Source organism: Bombina bombina, chromosome 3 (assembly GCF_027579735.1).
Source record: "Bombina bombina isolate aBomBom1 chromosome 3, aBomBom1.pri, whole genome shotgun sequence".
NCBI classification, from domain to species: Eukaryota; Metazoa; Chordata; class Amphibia; order Anura; family Bombinatoridae; genus Bombina; species Bombina bombina.
In genome coordinates, this window is record NC_069501.1 from 946,448,572 (window position 1) to 946,468,190 (window position 19,619).

General features: G+C 35.3%; 1 protein-coding gene across 1 annotated transcript in view; it reads left to right on the plus strand.

Moving 5' to 3' along the window:
* DGKH (diacylglycerol kinase eta) overlaps nucleotides 1-16,101 on the plus strand; it is an 800,492-nt gene extending 784,391 nt beyond the window's left edge. The window contains 1 exon segment of the mRNA XM_053705494.1: nucleotides 5,232-16,101. Within this exon segment, the coding sequence (XP_053561469.1) occupies nucleotides 5,232-5,321 (90 nt within the window). The 3' untranslated portion in view covers nucleotides 5,322-16,101.
* Nucleotides 16,102-19,619: the final 3,518 nt, after the last annotated feature.

Sequence of the window (19,619 nt, forward strand, 5' to 3'; positions counted from 1 at the left end):
TATTCCTTACAGACCAGAGATGTTACAAACTAATTTCCGCTTGTCTTGCCCTCCAAACCTCCTTAAGGCCCTCTGTGGCTCGGTGTATGGAGGTGATTGGTCTCATAGTGTCCAGCATGGACATCATTCCTTTTGCCAGATTCCATCTCAGACCATTTCAGCTGTGCATGCTGAGACAGTGGAACGGCGATCATTCCAATCTGTCTCAACAGATTTCTCTGGACAACTGGTCGCTCTGTCCAGATCACCTGTCCCAAGGGACATCCTTCGTGAGACTATCCTGAGAGATTGTGACTGGGGAGCTGTTTAAGGTGCCAGGAAGGCACAGGGCCTGTGGACTCAAGAGGAATCCTCCTCCCGATCAACATTTTGGAACTTCGAGCGATCTTCAATGCTCTGAAGGCTTGGCCGCTTCTGGGTTCATCCCAGTTTATCAGATTCTAATCAGACAACATAACCTCAGTGGCTTACATCAACCATCAGGAGGGAACGAGGAGCTCCCTAGCAATGAGGGAAGTATCTCGGATTCTGTAGTGGGCGGAGGCCCTCAACTGCTCGCTGTCAACTGCTCGCTGTGGACAACTGGGAAGCAGATTTCCCCATCAGACAATCCTTTCATCCGGGTGAATGGTCTCTCCATCCCAAGGTGTTTGCGGAGATTTGCAACAGGTGGGGGACGCCAGAGATAGATCTCATGATGTCCCGGCTCAATTCCAAGCTACCCAGATATGGGTCGAGGTCCAGGGATCCTCAGGCGGAGCTAATAGTTGCATTAGCAGTGCCTTGAGGGTTCAATCTAATTTACATTTTTCCACCATTACCACTTCTTCCCTGTGTAGTGACCCGCATCAAGCAGGAGCAGGCATCAGTGATACTGATTGCTCCATCGTGGCCGCAAAGGATGTGGTTCGCGGACCTGGTGGGGATGTCCTCCTCTGTGAAAGTTACCTTGTCTCAGTGATCTGCTCCAGGGTCCTTTTGTTCACCAAAATCTAGATTCTCTGAGGCTGACTGCATGGAGATTAAACGCTTAGTCTTAGCCAAGGGAGGTTTCTCTGAGAGGGTTATTGACACTCTCACTCAGCCTTGTAAGCCTGTTACTCGTCGCATCTATCATAAGGTGTTGAGAGCTTACTTAATCTGGTGTGAAGAGCGTGGTTTAGCCTGGCATAAGGTTAAGGCTGCCAGGATTCTTTCCTTTCTCCAGGAGGGTCTGGAGAAGGGCCTTTCTGGCATTTCCCTGAGGGGACAGATTTCAGCCCTTTCTGTTTTGCTGCACAGGAGCTCCCTGAGGTGCAATCTTTCTTTAAGGCTCTGATTAGGATCAGACCTGTGTTTAGATCTAACGCTCCACCTTGATATTTCTCCTACTGTTCCTTGTTCCCTTGGCAGAATGACTGAGATATGAGGGAAGTAGGGGGAGTATTTATGCCTTTAACTGCGGTGTCTTTGCCTCCTCCTGGTGGCCAGGTTCAGTATTTCCCAACAGTAAGGAATGATGCCATGGACTCTCCTCATACAGAAGGAAATTAAATTATCAGTTAAGCATAATTTATGTTTTCAAGATGCTTTAGAAGACAGTAGGTCCATTTTCTCACTCTTCCTAATATTCAAGTAACTTTGAAGACATATCTGCTCCTAATTAACTCTAGATCAAGTTTTCCAAATTCACTCCCCATGGGCCCACATATTGTGTTGCGGAGATGTAAATTACAAGATAAGCGCAATAAAAGACCACACACACACACACAGAGAAGCACACTCACAGGAATGAACCACTGGCTCAATACTTTTGTTAGCCTGTTCTATGGCGATTTACCACCTGGGTGTATCACAAACAGATACATCTCAGCACACACTTCATGTAGAGGCTATGTAGTGTTTGTCAGGCCCTGTCCTATCATATTACAAAAGAAAGACAGGTTTTTTTTTTATTATTTATTTAAAAATATATATATATATTGAAGTTAGTAAGATGAAACAGAACTCTATAGTCACTAACTCTCATGGAGAATCAGAAAACCAGGACATAAAACCAGGTATCGTTTTAGCTCATTACATAGGAAACCTTTGACAAGGTCCAACAGCAAAATGTCATGAGGGAAAAGAAAATGATGCAGTGTCTTTAACCTAGAAAAACAAGCTAGCCATGAATGATATTCAGTTGTTTGTGTATAAATTTTTTTTTTACATCACCTGTATTTTTATTTTCTTCCCTCTTATGTATTAAACCACAATTTAGGGATCTGCAACATAAGTGCATTAGTGAGATAATAAAAATCAATCACTTTATTTCAACAGAGCATAAATAGAAATACTCCTAAAATCCTAGTTTGTTTGCAGCTTTTTAAGCACTGCTCAAGCTGATTATGAATTATAGGCCATGCTTAGCGTATGCTTTGCTAGACAGTGCATCTTCCCTTTAACCGTGCCTTTAACTGATTGTGATGTATTATTAATCCATATGTAAATTATTATGCTGGCAATTGCCTTTTATTGCTTTTATATCTCAAATTTTAAAAGAACTAAACGTTGTCATTTTATTTTGAGGCAAAATGATGTATAAAATTGTATTCATTTTCCCCCAATTATATTATCATAATAATCTATCCACAAGACTCCCTGACAAACTCTTTCTGAGGCTGTGCTCCAGTTGCGTGTAAGGGTCCTGGATCACATTGGATAATTTTGTACACCCATATTAGGCAAAATAAAAACATTCATTACATTTCAGATACAGTATTGCATACCTATAGGTAAAATGGTGCATGCAGTGTCTCTTTAACCATCTTCTTTAATTAAATAAATAAAATTGTATTTAAAATCATGTATGTATACATATTCTTAAATGTATTCTCCAATGTCATGTCAATATACAAAATGTTTGCATTTGGCAGTATCATTTTTCATCATATCCGTTCATCACTGTGATCATTGTCTGCTTCACAGAATATTTTGCTAAATAAATGTGTTCATTGCTTTGGTCATGATAATTTCATTGTTCAGGAAATCAGTGGACACCAATTTTAGCTTGTCAATCATCTGTCATCATTTCATGAACTAGTAATGGGAAATAGATGTATTTGTTTCTTCATATACTGTATATCAGTGATGCACAAGTGCCTATGAAGGATTCTGAAAGCTTCCGTTTTCACTAATTTCCATTAACAGTCAATCAACAAATTTCCCAGCACATTTGCATTTAATGTGTCTACTCTTCAGTAAGCATGCTAGGCTGACATCCCAGTTCCTCTCTAATAATGCTTGAGTTAATCTTGGAACATTTTGTTAATTCCCTTACCTTACAATAAATGTGTGCCTATAATTTAAGCATTTTCTTTGAAAATCAGCCCCATTGTCTCTATTCACTGCAGGTTGGAGTGTAGCAACAACTGTGTGATCACTGTTCCCCGCTGTCTATTTAGTCCCATATTAGTCCTATCCCCAGGTCACCCAAGCCTAGTTGAAGACCACTGCAAAAATGTAGTCTTGCCCCCTAACCAAGGTCAAGATTTAAAGTGAATGTCAATTTTGATGCTAAAGTGCCCGGTTTTTAAAATTTTGATTAAAAACAGGGGCACTTTAATTCATCAAAATTTACATTTCACTCCTGTTGTGAAAAAATACTTACCTTTTAATCTTCACAGCAGCTCCAGCTGCCTCCGGTCGTTGCAAGCCATTTCTGATGTCAGAAATGATGGATAGGTCATCCTCCAATCACGGTGTCGGCCCCCCCCCCCCCCCCCCGGGGGAATCAGTGTCTGATTCAACGCCGTGATTGGAGGAAGCCGGATTCCTCATTTTAGACCCAGGAAGAGGCTTTGCGATGGGTGGAGAAAGCTGGAGCTGATGTGAAGATTAAAAGGTAAGTTTTTTCCTCAACAGGAGTGAAATGTAAATTTTGATGAATTAAAGTGCCCATGATTTTAATCAAATTTTTAAAAACCGGGCACTTTAGCATCAAAATTGACATTCACTTTAACTTTTAAAAAGCTGGAATATGCATTTTTTGTTTATATACTTAGCTTTAACTGTTTCCAAATACTAATGTGTATATTTTATTGGCAACAGAAACATGATTAATGTATCTGACATCAGTAAACTTTACAAAGTTAAACAAATATTGAAAATGCATGAATAATTTTAAGACTTCAGAATATTGATGGAGTTATAAGGAAAGAAATATTACACTAAAATAGTGACAACTGATTAATGCATTCATCTGTTTTGCTTATGAAAGTGCAGTATTAGGGTTGCCACCTGTCCAATCAAAGGTAACATTGTGCATTTGCAACATGCTGCACATCCCTACAGTTATTTCTCTCTTGTATGTGTCTTTGTGTGTGGGAGTGTGTCTGTATGGGTAAGTACCTTTGTGTGTGGGAGTGTGTCTGTATGGGTAAGTACCTTTGTGTGTGGGAGTGTGTCTGTATGGGTAAGTACCTTTGTGTGTGGGAGTGTGTCTGTATGGGTAAGTACCTTTGTGTGTGGGAGTGTGTCTGTATGGGTAAGTACCTTTGTGTGTGGGAATGTGTCTGTATGGGTAAGTACCTTTGTGTGTGGGAGTGTGTCTGAATGCATAAGTACCTTTGTGTGTGGGAGTGTGTCTGTATGTGTAAGTACCTTTGTGTGTGGGAGTGTGTCTGTATGTGTAAGTACCTTTGTGTGTGGCAGTGTATCTGTATGTGTAAGTACCTTTGTGTGTGGCAGTGTGTCTGTATGTGCAAGTACCTTTGTGTGTGGGAGTGTGTCTGTATGTGCATGTACATTTGTGTGTGGGAGTGTGTCTGTATGTGTAAGTACCTTTGTGTGTGGGAGTGTGTCTTTGTGTTTGTCAGTGTCTTTCTGTGTAAAAGTGATTGTCTGTGTGTGAGTGTGTGTGTGAGCAGGTGTTAGTGAGAGAGTGTGTGTGAGAGTGTAAGTATCTGTGTGTGTTTGTTTATATGCTATTTTACATACTGTGGCTTGAACTAAAGGTGGTAACCCTAAGCAGCATTAATAGCAGCACACAAATGATTATTAAACTACTAATACTGTATTTGCTTCTGTTAAGATTTCTTTTGCTTCACTTTTTTTTAAAGCTGAAAACATTCAACAATTTCAGATGCTGCTCTTTCATATTAATGATAAAAAATGGTGGTATACACTGACCCTTTAAGGATCTTTTTGTGTCTTAATAGCCCTTACATAAATTGTATAATAATTAAATAACCCCTTAATTTCTCTTTCAGGATCTGGGGATAATGAAAGTGGGTCATATGAAACGAATCCTACAGGGAATTAAGGAACTTGGCAAGAATACAGCTTTATCGGAGGTGTGAAGGCTCTGGTGAAATTTCTGCAGAGTGCAAAGTGTTGCCGGTTTTCTGAAAGCTGTTTGGGGCGTGCAAATGTCCTTGTGGTTTACGCAATGTATAAGTAAGCACTGGTATGCAGCGGTGAGAGGAGGAGTCTCAAGAATTGTCAGCTTTGCTTGAGAACTTGCAGAATTGTGCCAAAAAAGTTCATCCCACAAAGCCATTTTAAGAAGTTCAAATTTGCACAAATTTAATACATTGGTTTGTATTTTACTGTTAAAACAAAACAAAAATAATACAGTGCATATTGACCTCTGGTTGAGATGGCCCAGTAGCAAGAATTTCTTAAAAATACCATATCTTTTAGTGGCAAAAAAAGTTTGCTTTATGAGGCCCATGCTTCCTATCAATATGGAAGGCCAAAATACAGGTAGTATTAAGGCCTCCTTTAGTGGTTTTGACTTTGCCTCAGGTACCATTTAATGGCCAAGGAGTATGACTGAGAATACTTTTAATACAATCTATTATGCATGGAGTGCCTGCCTAGGTTGTATTGCAGTTGCATGACGTACCTGATACTAAAAATACAAAAAAAAAAAAAAAAAAAAAGACTTGAACAATTTTTATATAGATTTTATTAAGGTTTAATTTATTACTACTGAAGTGTTTCTTTGATGGTTAAAGGCACTTTTCTCTTACATGTTGCCTATTTTTGTTTTCGCATGAATTTGTTCTGTGGCAAGAGATTTGTAGATGTGAACACGTACTTTATGTGCCATATATAATAAGAAAATGATGTGCATTATGTATGTAAAGCATATTTATTGTAGCTAGTCAATATCTTTTAATATTTAATATACAAAGAGAAAGCGCTTCTTAAAAAAAAAAAAATTGCGAAGATGGTTACCTCACAAAATAACCTTTATTTCTGTAGAAAACCTATGGGAAGTTTTTATTTCCCAATGCCTTACAAATATTTTGTGATTATAGCTTGGACATACATTTGCTTTAAATTTAGCAAAAAAAATAAATAAATGGAAATTAGGGATCATTTAGGGGAACAGTCACAGTAAATGAACATGTGTTTTCAGAGACATGGTAAAAATAGGTTCATTTCTGAAGGTCCTAATGGAAACCAGCCAAAAAGGCTTCTAGTAAAACTTATTACTGTCTTCAAACATATGTTGTGTGGGCCCGTGCACCAGTATGCAACACAATGCCTGCTCTGATTGCTGGCAGCGGGGTGTATTGCATCAGTGACAACTTAATTTGTGTCATAAAAGCCACTACTAAGCCTCTGAAAAGGTGCAGTGTTTGAATGCTGGTGACCGGGTCCATACAGCATATGTGCATATCCTGCAGAAAAACCGTAATAACTTTTACTAGAAGCATTTTTGCTAATGGAAGTATATTGAAAAAATGCTTCTATTTAAAATTGAAAAGCACACATGTGCATTTAAACTTTGACCTTTCTATACCTTTAGTGACAAGGTCATGTGGTTAGCTAACCTTTTAACAGTCCCATTTCTGGGGGGAGGTTCTGTATATTTTACTCTCATAACATAACATTTGGGTTTTATTTAAATATATGAAGATACAAAAGATTTTAAATAACACTTAGCACTGTACCCTCCTACTTCCCCCAACAATGGTAAGTCCCAAAGTAGACTGATGTCGGAAGTAGGTGCATGAAAGGAAGAGGTATTTTGGAATAACACAATTGTGGGTTCTAGGTGCATTATGGGGATTCAACCAGCGGTTTAATCCATTAGTAAGTTGAAACTATTTGGTTGGTTCTGGTTTTGGCATGTGTGCTCCAGTCAGTAACCAAATGAAATAAGTAAAAAAAAGGCATTTTCCTTAACCAATATGGTTTCCAAGTGTACACATGCATATAAAGTACATGTGACTTGGCAACCTTTGCTTATTAAGGAAGTAAGTTCCAATGTCTCACTTATTTTAAAGCATTATGATGCAGTGCATTTAGGCTTGTAACAACCAAATGGTTTAACTCCTAAATTTGGAGAGTGCAATATTTTCTAAAACAGTTTTCTGACATGTCCTCTCTAAGCTTTGAGGACTTGACTAAAAGTATCAGGTGTCTTCTCATTCTGTTTCATAGGAGGTCAGTGGGCCTTTATAAATAAGCTCAAATGAACCCCTTCCTCTCACAGTCACTCATAAAAAAACAAAGTGGAATATACTAAGAATGTATTTGACAGCATGACAAAGCACTGAATAGAACATTATTTAGTTTCCATTTGCTAAGGTTGCTAGTTTTCTGTTCCTATTTAGAAAAAATAAATAGCTTCTATTTTTATAGATGCAGACACCAGTAAATACTCTTCTATAGTTACACGGATTGATAACCATTTTGATAATGTCCTTTAAAAACCTGTACCCATACTATATAGGCCTCTTTACACATCTTATCAATTTACGACTGCGCAGTGACTGTTTTTACGAAAATGATCCTTCTTTTCTGGCAAAGCAGGAAACCAAGTGATGTGCAATATTTATATGCTAAGAAGAATTATATGCATATTGTGTTAAACTATTTTTGTGGGGTAACTTATCACACAGCCTATAATATTGGGATAACCAGTGCACTACCTTAATACTGTATCTGTTTAGAAGCTGAATACTCACTATTGTAATGCAGTTGATCTGCAGATTTGTATATCAAGTTTCCACACTATTATAGTCTTATATAAAACAATATCTAATACGTATAAGTAATAGGGAACTTTTGTTTACCTGAATTTGTTACATTTCAATATTTAGAATTATGAACCACCCTTCTGCTTCAGTTTTTTTATATTTTATATAACATCTTTTAAAATATCTAACTTTCTTGTACGTTAGTTGCTGTTTGTTCTGGGCAACTTACAGATATAAAGTAATGTATGTTTTTTAACTATATTTGTGCTTACAATCTAGGATATAGGCTGGGTTTTGCCAATACTACTTAAAGGGGTGTTTGTGTATTAAATAAAAAATATAACCCTTTTGTTATTCAGTTAAGTTTACCTTTCAACCTTTGGGTTATCAGAGGGCCACACAATATTTGTAGCTCTTTGGTAGCTAAGGACTTAAAGGGACATTAAACCCAACTTTTTTCTTTCATAATTCAGATAGAGAATACATTTTAAAACAACATTCCAATGTACTTCTTTTATTTAGTTTGCTTAATTCTTTAGATATCCTTTGTTGAAGAAATAGCAATGCACATGGGTAAGTTAATCACACAAGGCATCTATGTGCAACCACCAATCAGCAGCTACTGAGCCTATCTAGATATGCTTTTAAGCACAGGATATCAAGAGAATAAAGCAAATTAGATAATAGAAGTAAATTAGAAAGTTGTTTAAAATTGCATTCTCTTTCTAAATCATGAAAGAAAAAATGTGGGTGTCATATCCCTTTAAGCTGCATGGTACACAAACAACTTTTTTTCTGTGAATACATAATGATGAAACTTTATATATAAAAGGGGATTTCATTTCTTTTACATACAATGTGTATTACTAATTTGCATTGAGTTCTGTTTTAAAGGGTATATTGTACATCGTTGATGGTGAAAAGTACAAGAACCCAAAATACCTCTGAAATAAGGAATATAGCAAAGAAATATGGTGGTACATTGAAGAAAAGTATAGACAAAATAGGGACCTTATGTCCTTAAAGATTTTTGTTTGTTCTTAGACATTAAAGGAAATCCTCATTCACCAATAGTATTTTCTGAATTATATTGTTTGTGCCCCATCCTCCTCCTTTTTGCAGTCTGTCCCTTGCAGTGCTTTGTTACACACTATATGCAGTATTAATCACCATATCTGTGCTAAACATAACTTCTATAAGTGCTCAGGGTGTATAATCATACTATCATGTATATAGAGATGTTGTGTAGGCACCAGTCATGTTAATGATATATTTAATGATACATCCTAAAGCCTAGGGGCCAAGATACAACCGTCAGTGCATTTTATATAGCCTCCCACTTGCCCAAATTGTTTGACTTTGAAACGTGGAAATGACCAAAGTGACTTGTCCATACAGCCTGCAGATGAATTTGGGAATTAGCTTGCTCCACTTCCCTTCAAGTGAATAATGCTTTCCCTTCCTGTGAGGATACAATTTGTCTCTAGAGTCTGTGTGTGTATATTCAGGTGTGGGGCATAAGCTTTACATATATCACAAACTGCTCATCATTTTGTTTATATAGAAAAGGGATTCTTCTTATGCTGTGAGACTCCCTTGTCATACTTTTGACTTTTGAAATGTATACCCCAGCACAATAACATAGAGGACTTAAGGCTATATACTCAGCAGTTAAGATAAAATTTGAATGTTAAGTAATTGGAGAAGTATAAACATGATTTGAAAGTATTTTTAAAACAAAAATATAGCTACTCGGTATTATATCCTGTATTTTAATAGATTTTAAGGGACAGTCAAGTCAGAATTAAACTTTCATGATTCAGATAGGGCATGCAATTTTAAACAACTTTCCAATTTATTTATGTTATCAAATTTGCTTTGTTCTCTTGGTATTCTTTGTTGAAAGTTAAACCTAGTAGGCTCATATGCTAATTTTTTAGCCCTTGAAGTCCGCCTCTTACATGACAGTTTTTCACAGACACTGACAGTTCACTTGTGTCGTATAGATAACAATTTGTTCATTCCCGTGGAGTTATTTATGAGTCAGCACTGATTGGCTAAAATGCATGGCTGTCAAAAGAACTGAGATAAGGGGGCAGTCTGCAGAGGCTTAGATGCAAGGTGTAATCACAGAGGTAAAAAAGTGTATTAATATAACAGTATTGATTATGCAAAACTGGGGTATGGTTAATAAAGGGAGTGTATCTTTTTAAACAATAATATTTTTGGAGTAGATTGTCCCTTTAAAATGGTCAAGAAGATATCCTCTACAGCCTCTTAGTTTCTATGTCTTTTATTGTATTTTGTCTCTCATTAGCATAAGTGTAGTATGGAGGGGTAACAAATACACACCATGGGTCCCATTTCTTAACAAGCTGGCAGACAGCATTCCCGTTCAGGGAACCTGTACCCCAGTAATTGGGGCTTGTCGGGTAGGATTCACTGCCCCCAGTTATCATTACACAGCGCAAGCCTTGCTCTCTCATAACCAATTACATGAAAGGGCTTGTCAATTAATCCACAATTACTCCTAACATAGATATGCAGCTTGATAAATATAGCCCCGTTAATGATTGGTTGAATTACATTCAAAATACAAAATAAATCTATTCTACTTCCCAAACTCTGTATTTTTATTTTCTGCTTTATTTTTTAATATTAGCTGCAGTTTACTTGCGTGTAGCTATAAAATGAAATTCCTACATAGCTAAACAATGTTCTCTAAATGCCTCTATGAATTTTTCCCATCACATTCCCTTTGAAAAATATCTAATAATTTTCAACAGAAAATCACCATTAAAGTCTATGGACATTTTTGTAGATAAATCATTTGATACATTTTTCTAAAACATTGTAATCAAACCCTATATTTGTTGCTTGAGAATCATTTATTTGTCACAAATTCAATTTAAAGGGACATTAAAGTCAAGATTAAACTTTCAATTAAAAAACACAATGTACCTATGTTCTCAAATCTACTCCTTTTCCTGGTAATCTTTGTATGAATCTTAACCCCTTTAAGTGAGAGCATATCTAGAGTTTGCATGTGTCATCAGCACATTGTTACAAGCATTGTTGCAAATACAGCTGGCTGTAGTTCTTATGACAAGTTTATGTTCCTGATCTAGATATGCCCTTATAAAAATGCCACATTTCACTCTGTCTAAATCATGAAACAATAATATGCCTTTAAATAAACATTTAAAGTGACATCATCATAATACACATAATTTTGTATGTGTTTTTTGTAATATTGATTGTACGGTCTCCCTCTTGGAACTCTCAAGCCCTTAAAAGGACACTAAACCCAATATTTTTTCTTTCATGATTCAGATAGAGAATGCAATTTTAAGCTACTTTCTAATTTACTCCTACTATCAATTTTTCTTCATTTTCTTGGTATCTTTGAATGAATGTAAGCATAGGAGCCGGCCCATTTTTGGTTCAGCACCTGGGTAGCGTTTGCTGATTGGTGGCTGCATTTAGCCACCAATGAGAAAATGCTACCCAGGTGCTGAACCAAAGATGGTCCGGCTTGTAAGCTTGCATTCCTGCTTTTTCAAATAAAGATATCAAGAGAACAAAGGAAAATTGATAATAGGATTAAATTAGAAAGTTAATTAGAATTGTCTGCTTTATATGAATCACAAAATAAAACATTTGGGCTCAGTATCCATTTTAACTGCCAATGTGGGTGAATATTTGTACTATTTCAAGTAAAGCAATAAAATGCTAACCTTTTATATTTTGTTAATTGTAAAAACAAAAGTAAATACTCTACATACTTCATATAACCAGTTGAGTGGAATAAAATAGTTTTCATCTGTGATATATTTCTGTAGGCATACTTCTGCTGTTAAATAATGTAAACTGTTTAGATAATGTTGGTACATGTTAAGTTAATGGCCAAGTACTGTCAGCAACAATCTTCTTAATCATTTCCCATTTAATTATTTAAATAATGCAATACTATACATTTTATCTTTTTTATATTTTTTTTTGGTAACTTTTTCAGGAAATATCAAGTTTATTTGGTGATCTCTTTTGTAGAACTGTATGATGCTAGGGAAATTAGTTGTATTTCTCAGTTGTTGACTAGTTAAAGTAAAGTCTATTGGTCATTGGCTCTAATGTCTTATTGTATCAATATCAGTAATATAACTTTTCTCACAAATGACGACATCTAACTTGGTGACCATTGGTTATAGGTTATTAGGTAGTAGTGGCTATTTCTAGGTGATTAAACAATAGTAGCCACTGCTGCTTTTAGTTTGCAGTGTCAAGGGAAGCCTAAATATTTTATGTTTGTCAAGAACACCTCAACAAATTAACTCGTATAGCAGTCAGATGACTGATTAATTAAGATGGCATTTTTCTTGTTTTAATGCCATTCAAGTTCATTTAATTTTCAGACTTGCATCATATAGGTTCTATGTTAAGTGTAACTCAAGAAATAGTGTGTGTATATATTTATATATATATTCTAGTAAAAACTGGTGTAAATTGTTAAATTCTATATATTTCGTTATTGTGTCTGAGAGTTTTGTTAAATGCATTGTTCTCAAGCGGTTGATGCTAAGGATTGAGCAGTAATTCTGTTTTGATATTTGGACCCTTGGGTCTGTTCTGTTTTGTTGCATTTAATTATTTAATATTTTTTTAACAAGTGTTTTTTATGTTATTTCCCTTCGTTTAATTAAGAGCGTTTGTACCATTTTTTAAGCACTCTTTTAAATTCTCAGTGCAATCTTGTAAGGAGCCATTGCTTTAGTGAACAGGTTATAGAGTTGAATCTATCTGCAAATAAATCACAGGATTGTTATGTGATTTTTTTTTTTTCCATTTTTAACACAACTAGATCTCAAATTGTGGCCATAAGGTGGACACAAATATATATAATATACATTTTTGCTCAGACATTTTATATTTTCTATAATACTACAATTAAGTTCTAATTCAGCAAATAAGAAAACTTGGTGAGCAATACATGTGGCCACACATTTCTTTTGGCCGTCGCACAAATGATTCTTTCTTTCTCTCTTTCTTTTTTTCTTTCTCTCTTTTCTCTTTCTCTCTCTTTCTCTCTATCTCTTTCTCAATGCAAGTTCCAAGTGAGCTTGATGAATGACCGCACTAGGCTTTTTTCCAGTATAATATATGGATTAGATTCCAAACCAAGAGTCAAACTGTTACTGAATTGGCCGGCCCCTTCTGCTGCAGATCAGATACCTGATTTAAACCATTTTAAGCATTTTGGAACTCTAGGTTGCAGAATTTACTGCTTTATCTCTCTAGGGAGTGTGGAAAAAGCACAATGTTTTACACAAAATGAGAGGCTTTTAAAGGGACACTCAAGTCAAAATTAAACTTTCTTGATTCAACTTTCCAATTTACTTCCATTAACAAAATGTGCACAGTCTTTTTATATTTACACTTTTTGAGTGACCATTTCCTACTGAGCATGTGCAAGAATTCACAGAATATATGTATATGCATTTGTGATTGGCTGGCTGATGGCTGTCACAAATGAAGTGGGAGTGGAAATAGACATAACTTAGATTTGGTTCTGACAAATTTAAACTACTCATTTGAAGTTGAGACATTGGGAAATATTTATGAAGCAGCTGATGATTCTTATGCCAGAAATGTAAGTTAAGAAACAGCGGTCTTAAGATCGCTGTTTCTTAACTCGTCCGCCACCTCTGAGGATTCAGACAGCAATCATCTTGAACAGGATGATTGTCACCCCCTGCTAGCGGCCGATTGGCCGTGAATGTGCAGTGGGTGGCATTGCACAAGCATTTCACTAGAAATGCTTGTGCAATGTTAAATGCCGACAGCGTATGGTGTCAGCAATTAGCGATGTCGGGCGGACATGATCCGCTTCAGAGGATCATGCTTGTCCGACAGTTGTTAAATCTACCCTAAGTGCTATTGCACTGTCTTCTAATCATGCATTTGTTAAATTATGCAAACCTACTGTATTTACTGGTCCTTTAATGTTCATTCAATTAGTTAATTTGTGTAATATGTAAATTCCCTTAATATGAAGTATAAATAATGTGTGACTTCACCTATATGGCAAACAACTCTTGTTCCAGATTTACAATATATTTCAATTATAAACTAGGATGCAGTACTGCCTTTCAGTCAAATGAACTAAAAAAATAGAAAACAGCGTAGAAAATAATTGTTCTATAATTTAGAAATATGTTTCCTTTAATTTACTTTGTTTCAGCTGTTTGTGGCCTTGCTGGCTATACACAGGCCTCTGTATGTAGTACTGCCAGTCTGGGTGTTCATGAACAGATAATGTAGTAATTGGTTGAAAGGTAGAATACGAAAACATTTTTTTCAGCCCATTCTGTAGTATTTTTATTTATATGTAAATACATAAATATTCTTTGGAGTTTGTATATGCACAAAATGTAATGTTAAAGGGGAATGTGAGTTTTTTTGTTATTAATCTGGCTCCCAATTAAAATAAGTATGGACACGACTTTGTCATTAGTTTTATCATCAAATTTTGCATTCACTTTAATGCTTTCAAATATTGTAATATTTACAGAAAGATAAACATTTATGTAACAATCTTATTCTGCTAAGGTTAGGAGCAGAATATGTAACTGCATTCTAGCGAGGTAGGTAAATTTGACTTGATACATAAAACCTATGAGTAACCTGCACAATCAAGCGAAATAACTTATTTATGCAAACTATTAAATTATTTTTCATGGCTATATGACAGTTGAGTGTGCTGGCTACAGGTAAATGTATTCTGTTATTTTTATATTACACTTAAGTAATAAATCTTATCAAGCTTCTGTTGTACTATATTCATTCTGCAATTTGTGTTATGGTTCTCTCTCTCTCATTTGTTGTGCTTGGTCTTTAAAAAAAATAACTTTCTGTTATTGTAGCTATTCTGTATCACTGAAGGGTAAATGCAATGCAGGGGCACAACTGTATCTTGCAATACTGTAAACGGTATGATACTCTGGTGTATATGTATTGAAATATCATAAACGGTAGAATGTATGATTTTAAATAGTTATCATTCGCCTATTATCAGAAAATACTCTAGTTTGTGAAAGTGTTAATGTAGTTTCTATTCATTTTTTTCTTCTGTCACTTATTTCACCTATAAAAACAAAATTAATTAAAAACTCTATATTGTGACACAGTTGCTAATTTACTAAATCTGCCAATAATGAGTATATGCCAGAGTCTGTCTGTTAGTTCCTGGGTAAAGACATGTCTGCTTGCAGGGTAAACATGCAGCCTGAGTTTTTACTAGGCATGTGCAAACATTTGTATTCACCATTCATTATAGAAACGAATGCCGAATATGGACACAGGCAGCGGCATTTGGCTATTTTCATTGCAGGATTTATTAGTCATATTTGGTATTTGTGTCTGTAACAAATGTTGAATATAGATTTTTGATCATGTCCAGTTTTTTACCAAGCTACAGACAAAAACACAGTATTATTTGGTATGTTGCACCGTTTTATTCTTCCAAATTTCCAAGCAAAATCATTTGAATTAGGAATAGGACACTAAGCTTGCCATAAACTTTTGTTTAATGACCCAAAGCATTGTGGGAAAGTCTGCTATATCAGATGCTGCAGTAGATGATCTATGCTTACACACAACTACCAAACAAATTCACCATTGATGTCTATTTAAGAAGACCAAACGTTTCTTTGCTTTATTTACTTTTATAAAGGTAAAGGTATGAAAAGTGGGTTTTGTTTGTTTACATACTGTTTACAATGGCACAGTTTTTATTTTTAATATATACAACTTTAAGGTATTTATTGCATACTATTTTAAAGATGTTTCTGTGTTTTCACCTTTGGAATATAATGTTACAATTTATCTGTACAGATATTGGGTGACTTTGTTAATGTAGTTAGTAATTTTTATGACTACTAAGTGACCAGTTTTCTGTGCCTTTTATTGTTGAATGCATCCTTACATATTTATTATTGTATGGAAGTCACTGAGATGTGTATTTTTGTATTTTGCTGAAAGCAATTGTGTTTTTCTTTTGTTGTAAACAATTGAGATGCCTTTTTTTGTTAGGCACTCAGTTGAAATCTTCCTTCTTAAATAAACAAAATGCATTCACTGTACATAATGATGTTGTGTGTTATTTATGTGTCCAACTGTTGTCTGTGATACAAATATAAAAAAAACTATTTCATTTCCTTGCTATATAGGATGGCATTTTTCACTGCTGCTTATATAGTCATAATTGTTAACTCTATATATGGCATTACAAAATTAAGGTACCAGTTACCAATAAAGCCAAGGCATTCAGTTAAACAAATGTCAGATCTGTTAGTGACTGAGGGCACAATAGTGGCAAGAATGTTCTGTGACCGGAAGATATACTTGTCAGGATTATTATGAGAACACTGAAGTGTACATTCTCACAGCTTTGGCCTCTTTCAAAGAAACGTCTGAAGTTCCCATATGACTATCAGTTTTTAGGTATTTTATTATTACATTTTATAGTTATAGTATTTTGTGTTTTTACTCTTATAGGCACTTTTTGTTTATATTAAAAATACATTAGCAATTGTGGCATTACGCTTTACAAAAGAGACACAAAATACAACTTTAACCCCTTAAGGACCAGCGACGTACCCTGTATGTCGCTGGCCTTTTTTTGGGACTTGATTGTTTTATAGCGTGGTCTTGCCACCAGCGTTGAGACTGCTCTATTCCACAAAGCCTTCTGGAGGGAAGGCATTAATAGCGTGTTCTTGATAGACTTGTGCTATTATGTCCTGAAAAAACTCTTAACAACCAATGACATACAGGGTACATTGTGGTCATTAAGGGGTTAAAGTACTTAAAAGGGACATTAAACTCAAATTCTAAGTGGGTAGTGGACAGCTATTGTCTGATATGCCTAGGAACTTGTTTATATCTTTCCTTAATTGGCCACAACATAGGAAGTATGAAAAACATTCAAGAGGCTTTTCAAGGGATGTGTTCTGGTCTGGCAAATCAATGCATAATTATTTTAGCATAATTGTTTAAATGCTTTTACAATATTCATTTTGCATGCAGATCTTTTTGAAATGCAGTGAATAATTTTTGATTCATGAATAAAAAAAATGATTTTAATGTTCCTAAAAAATAATGGAATCTAGGACAAAATAACAGTTTTAAAAGAACACCCAGTAAATATCACAGTGATTTGAAATCAACCAGTAAAACCTCTAAATCCATCACAACAACAAAAAACACTTGAAGTGTGAAGCAACATTTCTGGGTTTATTTTCTCCCACACGTCATATAGGTAAACACACAAAAAAAAAAAAAACTATGAGATAAAGGAATGTATATTTGTTTTTATTTTATCTAGGGCCCTCAAGGATTTTCAGATATCTTCATGGAAGAAAAATATCCACTTCCAAAATGAAATCTAGACATCACTCCAATAATTCATTCAATATTGATGATTGCATAATATGTTTTGAATGCTGTTTTTTTTTTCACTGAAATGATATTAATAAATGACATGCAATTAATAATTTTATTTCTTTCATGTAATTAACAAGAGTCCATGAGCTAGTGACGTATGGGATATACATTCCTACCAGGAGGGGCAAAGTTTCCCAAACCTTAAAATGCCTATAAATACACCCCTCACCACACCCACAAATCAGTTTTACAAACTTTGCCTCCAAGGGAGGTGGTGAAGTAAGTTTGTGCTAGATTCTACGTTGATATGCGCTCCGCAGCAAGTTGGAGCCCGGTTTTCCTCTCAGCGTGCAGTGAATGTCAGAGGGATGTGAAGAGAGTATTGCCTATTGAATGCAGTGATCTCCTTCTACGGGGTCTATTTCATAAGGTTCTCTGTTATCGGTCGTAGAGATTCATCTCTTACCTCCCTTTTCAGATCGACGATATACTCTTATATATACCATTTCCTCTACTGATTCTCGTTTCAGTACTGGTTTGGCTTTCTACAAACATGTAGATGAGTGTCCTGGGGTAAGTAAGTCTTATTTTCTGTGACACTCTAAGCTATGGTTGGGCACTTTATTTATAAAGTTCTAAATATATGTATTCAAACATTTATTTGCCTTGACTCAGAATGTTCAACTTTCCTTATTTCAGACAGTCAGTTTCATATTTGGGATTATGCATTGAATTATCATATTTTTTCTTACCTCAAAAATTTGACTTTTTTCCCTGTGGGCTGTTAGGCTCGCGGGGGCTGAAAATGCTTCATTTTATTGCGTCATTCTTGGCGCGGACTTTTTTGGCGCAAAAATTCTTTTCCGTTTCCGGCGTCATACGTGTCGCCGGAAGTTGCGTCATTTTTTGACGTTATTTTGCGTCAAAGATGTCGGCGTTCCGGATGTGGCGTCATTTTTGGCGCCAAAAGCATTTAGGCGCCAAATAATGTGGGCGTCTTTTTTGGCGCTAAAAAATATGGGCGTCATTTTTGTCTCCACATTATTTAAGTCTCATTATTTATTGCTTCTGGTTGCTAGAAGCTTGTTCACTGGCATTTTTTTCCCATTCCTGAAACTGTCATTTAAGGAATTTGATCAATTTTGCTTTATATGTTGTTTTTTTCTTTTACATATTGCAAGATGTTCCACGTTGCAACTGAGTCAGAAGATACTACAGGAAAATCACTGCACAGTGCTGGAGCTACCAAGCTAAGTCTGCTATAAACTTTTGGTATCTGTTTCTCCAGCTGTTATTTGTATTGCATGTCATGTCAAACTTATTAATGCAGATAAAATTTCCTTTAGTACTGTTACATTACCTGTTGCTGTCCGTCAACATCTAATTTTCAGAGTGTTCCTGATAACATAAGAGATTTTATTTTTTAAAACCATTAAGAAGGCTATGTCTGTTATTTCTCCTTCTAGTATACATAAAAGTCTTTTAAAACTTCTCTTTTTTTCAGATGAATTTTTAAATGAACATCATCATTCTGATACTGATAATGGTTCTTCTGGTTCAGAGGTTTCTGTCTCAGAGGTTGATGCTGATAAATCTTTGTATTTGTTCAAGATGGAATTTATTCGTTCTTTACTTAAAGAAGTGTTATTTGCATTAGAAATAGAGGATTCTGGTCCTCTTGATACTAAATGTAAACGTTTAAATAAGGTTTTTAAATCTCCTGTAGTTATTCCAGAAGTGTTTTATCTCCCTGATGCTATTTCTGAAGTAATTTCCAGGGAATGGAATAATTTGGGTAATTTATTTACTCCTTCTAGACGTTTAAGCAAATTATATCCTGTGCCATCTGACAGATTAGAGTTTTTTGGGACAAAAATCCCTAAGGTTATGGGGCTGTCTCTACTCCTGCTAATGTACTACTATTCCTATGGCAGATAGTACTTCATTTAAGGATCCTTTAGATAGGAAAATTGAATCTTTTCTAAGAAAAGCTTACTTATGTTCAGGTAATCTTCTTAGACCTGCTATATTTTTAGCGGATGTTGCTGCAGCTTCAACTTTTTGGTTAGAAGCTTTAGCGCAACAAGTAACAGATCATAATTTTATAGCATTATTATTATTCTATAACATGCTAATAATTTTATTGGTGATACCATCTTTTGATATCATTAGAGTTGATGTCAGGTATATATCTCTAGCTATTTTAGCTAGAAAAGCTTT